The sequence below is a fragment of the Triticum aestivum genome, chromosome 3D, assembly GCF_018294505.1.
Source record: "Triticum aestivum cultivar Chinese Spring chromosome 3D, IWGSC CS RefSeq v2.1, whole genome shotgun sequence".
NCBI lineage: Eukaryota > Viridiplantae > Streptophyta > Magnoliopsida > Poales > Poaceae > Triticum > Triticum aestivum.
Window position 1 is genome coordinate 563,082,991 of NC_057802.1, and position 3,012 is coordinate 563,086,002.

General features: G+C 45.8%; 1 protein-coding gene across 1 annotated transcript; it reads right to left on the reverse strand.

The window, feature by feature from the left end:
- Positions 1 to 1,075: 1,075 nt before the first annotated feature.
- Positions 1,076 to 1,390, reverse strand: LOC123075460 (putative glutaredoxin-C2). Its single transcript, XM_044498057.1, has one exon. It carries the CDS (start codon positions 1,388 to 1,390, stop codon positions 1,076 to 1,078), a length of 315 nt encoding a protein of 104 aa, XP_044353992.1.
- Positions 1,391 to 3,012: the final 1,622 nt, after the last annotated feature.

Genomic DNA, 3,012 nt, shown 5'->3' on the forward strand with positions numbered 1-3,012 from the left:
GCAAGCTTGGGACTTCAATTCAGACGTTCTAATTCCACGCTTGTTAGTGCTTTTCCTGATGCTGATTGGGTAGGCTGCAGTGATGACAGAAAATCACCTGGAGGTTTTGCAGTTTTCTTTGGCTCTAAACTTGTTTCTTGGAGTGCCAGAAAGCAAGCAACAGTGTCAAGATCAAGCATAGAAGCTGAATATAAGTCATTGGCCAATGCTACTACTGAAGTTATCTGGTTGGAGTCTTTGCTTAAGGAATTGGGAGTAAAGCAACAACGCATCTCATGTCTATGGTGTGATAACTTGGGTGCTACCTACTTATCTGCTAACCATGTTTTTCATGCCAGAACAAAGCATATTAAAATTCATTTTCACTTTGTACGAGAAAGGGTTGCAGAGAAGAAGTTAGAGATACAATTCATTCCCTCTAAAGATCAAGTAGCAGATGGGTTTACCAAAGCATTACCAGTCAAGCCATTTGAAGCATTCAAGAATAATCTTAATCTAGGATAGTTGAGATTAAGGGAGGGTGTTAGACAAATAGATATTTTCTCTCTGTAATCTCAAACTAGTCTATCTCTATCTCCTTCTCGTATACAACTCTGTCTCCTATTCCTTCTATAACACGAACTGAATCCCTGCGATCTGTTCGTTCGACTTGTATGCCACGGCCGGGGCATTTCCTGCCTCGATCAATATATACCTCCGGCTCCCTTACAAGGGAGTAGGAACGCTTCCATAATCTTACATCTGTCTCTCGGTCTCTCTCTCTCTCTCTCACACACACACATACACACACGCTCCTATGAAGGCATACACGTACATCATATGAGAGATTGAGTCTACAAATCTTCTCCCTCCGAAGGGAATAGTATAATTCAAGAAGGTGTGAGCACCCATGTCAAGTCTAGTACTTGAACATGGGTGGACAAGTTCCTTTCCTTCTGTTATAGTAGTACTGTATATATATGGCAACAAGAGGTACAACTGAAAGATCATCACCGTTAATATCTTTGACGACCATTCCTAAATGATGTAGCCGCACGTACGCATCAGCAACCGCTGTCGTTAATTCTTCGGAAGTTCAGAGCCAGAGAGCGCCGGCTTGGCGGAGGAGCGGCACGAGCTGGCCGCCGAGGTGCAGCGACATGACCTTGTCGGTGGGGCCGACGAGCGCGCCGCCGATGAAGACGGCCGGCACAGGCGGGTTCTGGCCAACCATGCCGGCGAGCGCCCTCTCGACGTCCTTCCCGCGGGGGTCCTTGTCCAGCTCGTGCACCGTCCAGCTCACGCCCATCTCCGTGAAGAGCGTCTTCACCGCGTGGCACATGCAGCAGTTGCTCGCCCCGAAGATGACCACCGCGCGCTGCGACGCCAGCCGCCTCACCCTCTCCGCCATTGCTCAACTTGCTAACTCTTTCTCTACGAACCTAAATCGAACGATCTGATCAACTCGCTTCACTTGAGCTAGCTATCTATGCTGTTTGTTTCTTTTGGAGGTTTATGGTGGTTGTGACTGAACGGTGTCTATTTATAGATGATGATGGGGCAAATCGAAGAAGTGTGAGTCGGTCAGAATATGTGTTCTCTGTGAGCTTTGTGCTATGACGTTTAAATGACGTGGAATCGAATAACTAAAACTGGAGGTGAATTAAGATTCGAGATAGACTGAACTTTAGTTATTTCTCTAGTACATTAAAAATGGATGGTAGCATTGATCGGATCCAATGCTTCAGTTGACTAACGTTCCATAGCTCTAATTGCCTCCTTTTGCCATTTCATTGTGACAAAGAATACGTGTCCATTTGGAGTGGGCATCGTGAATCACGTTTTCTCTTGATGACACTGCGCTAAACTAAAGCCTAAAAAACCTTAATTAATCGACCTACTTTATATTCTTGACGTGTCATCACGACATCATCAGGAATTTCCACGTTGAGGTCCGAATAAATCGGCACCAATAAGTAGTTAACGAATTTCCAACGCCGATTATGCAGCAGGCACTCAAGAATAATGAAGGGTCCCTTTGTACGATTTGAATATCCATAGAATAAGTCCTACAAGTTTGAGAATAGGGTTTAGGATTTTCCGTGTGGCAAAGCCTCTCCACGTTTTTCTATATATAACAATCAGCATATACAATTACATATGTACAAGGTACGTGTACACGGCACGCTAGACCTATCTTAACGCTCCTCCTCAATCTGAACTTCTACTCTGTACAAGATTTAGAATGGTACTAAAACGGTCTAGCATCTGTCGGGTGGCTGGTTTAGTAAACACATCAGCCAGCTGATCGTTAGAAGAAATGAACCTGACCTCAAGAGCTCCAGAAGCAACACGCTCGCGCACAAAGTGGAAATCAATCTCGATGTGCTTGGTACGCGCATGGAAAACTGGGTTGGCAGTCAGATATGTGGCCCCTAAGTTATCACAGGATAGAACAGGAACTCGCTGCTGAGACACTCCAAGCTCTTTGAGTAGTGACTCTACCCAGATGGCTTCAGCAGCTCCATTCGCCAAGGCTTTGTACTCGGCCTCTGTACTGGATCTCGACACTGTCGGTTGTTTCTTCGAACTCCAGGAAATGAGGTTCGGTCCAACAAAGATGGCAAAACCTCCAGTGGATCGACGATCATCAGGACATCCTGCCCAAGCTGCATCAGTGAAGATACTAATGCTAGTAGAGACAGCCTTGCAAAACTTCAGCCCTGTGTGCAACGTTCCTTTTATATAGCGCAAAATCCGCTTAACAGCTTCCCAATGAACATCAGTGGGCTGTGAGAGAAACTGGCACACCTTGTTTACTGCGAACGAAATATCTGGACGAGTGAGTGTTAAATACTGCAGTCCACCAACAACACTGCGATGCCGGAAAGAATCATCGGTACTGAGAGGCTGTCCATACACTCGTGCAAGCTGATCGGAAGTAGACAGCGGTGTGGAAGTAGGCTTACAATTCTCCATGCTCACACGGTGCAAAAGATCCAATGCATACTTCCGTTGAGTCAATGTCAAGAA